At 39.4% G+C, this 2570-nt stretch overlaps 1 protein-coding gene across 1 annotated transcript; it reads right to left on the bottom strand.

Moving 5' to 3' along the window:
- Positions 1–982: 982 nt before the first annotated feature.
- Positions 983–2358, bottom strand: LOC133338814 (uncharacterized; the record flags this gene model as incomplete). Its single annotated transcript, XM_061546922.1, has 3 exons — positions 983–1051; positions 1149–2107; positions 2182–2358. Coding segments are annotated over 3 exons (1205 nt in total), but the record flags the coding sequence as incomplete, so codon positions are not given.
- Between the last annotated feature and the right edge of the window lie 212 nt (positions 2359–2570).

Raw genomic sequence — 2570 nt, 5'->3', positions numbered from 1 at the left:
ATAATTCGAAATACTAAATTAGAATCAATTCGGTTGTGCCCAAAATTCCCCAAAATACCGAATATTTCGGGGAGCGTTATATGGGGACTATCCTCAAAAGTGGACCGATATCAATAATTTTTGGTAGAAAGATTTGCTAAAATGGTTGAAGACCGATTTCCGAAAAATACCGAATTTTTGTTATGTGGGGCCGATCCTCAAAAGTGGACCGATATCCATAATTTTTGGTAGGGAGACTACCCAATGAGAATTCAAAATACCAAATTACAACCAATTAGGTTGAAAAACACAAATCACAGGGAAGTGTTATATGGGGGCAAAATGTCGGTTTTTTGTTAAGAACGTGCCAAATCACAGTCAATTCGGTTGATTCCCAAAATACCGAATAATGGGAAGTATCGCTATATGAAGGCTATCCTAAAAAGTAGGCCGAATTGGATCATTTTTGGTGGTGAGATTTGCTACCCAATGGGAAGTCATCGTACCAAATTACAGCCAATTCGGTTGAGGAACGTGGAAAAACTGTGCAAAATACCGAATAATGGGTAGTACGGTTATATGGGAGCCATGCTGAAAAGTAAACCGATATCCATAATTTTTGGTAGGGAGATTCCGAGAATTCAAAATACTGAATTACAACCAATTTGATTGAAGACCTTTCAGGGATCGTTATGTGTCATCCAATTCTAATTCGAAATACCAAATTACAGCCAATTCGGTTAAAAAATGTCCCCAAGATCACCGAAATACCGAATAATTTCGGCTATACCAATACATGGACCGATATCGATAATTTTTGGTAGGGAGATTTCCTACCCTCTGAGAACTCAATATACCAAGTTACAGCCAATTTGGTTAAAAAAGTGCCAAAAATCGCCAAAATACCGAATATTTAGGGGTACCTAAGCGGTAGCTATTCGAAATTTTTAGGCGATTTTCCAAAATTTTAATACTATTTTTTATTTTTTTACTATAAACTTACCCATTATAATTCGTTTGCATCAGCTGTATATCATCGGGATTAAATTCACCATCCGACATTGGTTCCGATCTGTAAGAAGAATCACAATCATCACTTTTTACAATTAGTTCCATTAATTTTCCGCTCAACGCTCCAAATAAACACGCACACACACACAAATACTTACTTCATTGAGACATTGTTGTTATCACTGGTCTGCAGATTCAGTGCCCCGTTGCAGTCTTTTTCATATTGTTGAGCCAGAGCCTCTTTTAGGTTATTGGCAGCGGCGGCAGCAACAGCCGCTGCTGCCACACCACCACTTAGATGAGCTTGCAGGAGATTATGGGCAGCATTTTCGGGTAAATCAGCTGAGATGTTATGTGAAACATCGTGGGGATCTTTGCGTGACATTTGCAGGGGTAGAGGTGAGGGAGATTCATCATAGACACTGCCATTGGTACCGTTAATATCGGCGCTACCACCAGTACCATTACTACTGCCACCTCTGTCCCCGCCACTACCATTCATGGTGTTGTTGTTGCAGCTGCTATCATTACCCAATTGAGCCTCGACAAAATGATTGGGTAGGAAACGTTCCAATTTCGAATTCGAGTTCGAATCATTGGAATGAACAGCTGCCAGACTTTGTAGGAGATTATGTTGGGCCACCACTGCCGCCTGAGTTTGTTTATCCAACAAGGCGCCAAACTCTGCTGCCTGGCGTCTCCGATGATAATACGATAATTCATCTTGATTTTTGGCCAACAACGCAATCCGTTTACTGTTCGAACCCCAACATTCACCCCGCTGTTCTTCGATTTCCTTAAACAGAAACATATATGGCCAATTGCGACGTACATGACGTTCGGGATTCTTTTTCAGCTGGGTATAGATTTTCTTTAGATTCTCATAACGATTACAACACTGTTTGGCCGATCGCTTACGGGCACTATAACGATTTAGGACTTCGGCAACCATTTCCCAGACACTGGCATGATTTTTACGATTCGATTGAAATGCACTTTGTATCCGTTCGGATTTGACAATATTTAGCAGGGCAATGGATTCGGGAACATTGAAATAACTTTCGGGGGTGCGTGGCGCCCGATGATGGTGATAGGAATTTATGGAGGTTTTTGTTTCCTGAAAGGGAGAGAGCGGGGTTGTGATTAGTATTTGAAAAAAAAAAATATATTTATTGTGACATTTGAACTCACAGTTTCGGAATTATTTTGTTGATTTTCATCTTCTGCAGAGTGGTTCATGGCATTGTTCTGTAATCTCTCCGGCTTTACAATATTTATTAGGGATATCGAATCTGGAACATTGAAAAAATTCTCAGCTGCCCGGGTATTGTGATGATGCTGGTAAGCATTTGTGGCCGTTTCGGTATTCTGAAAAAGAGTGGAGAGAAAATCAAAAATTAATTATAATTCCCCAAAACACAATGAAATCTTTTCATGAAGCTTTATTTTTGATTCCACGCAAAGAAGTCAATGAAGGAATTGCCTTCAAAAATAATCAAACATTAATATTAGAATTAATTAAGCGCAAAGATTTCATTGTGTTTTGGGGATTTTACCAAAACACAATGAAATCTTTGTGT

Source organism: Musca vetustissima, unplaced genomic scaffold (genome assembly GCF_032173495.1).
Source record: "Musca vetustissima isolate MV318-11 ecotype Yass unplaced genomic scaffold, APGP_CSIRO_Mvet_v1 utg618237, whole genome shotgun sequence".
In the NCBI taxonomy this organism is placed as follows: domain Eukaryota; kingdom Metazoa; phylum Arthropoda; class Insecta; order Diptera; family Muscidae; genus Musca; species Musca vetustissima.
The sequence above is the reverse complement of the archived record's forward strand: the minus strand, read 5'-3'. Positions and strand labels throughout refer to the sequence as shown.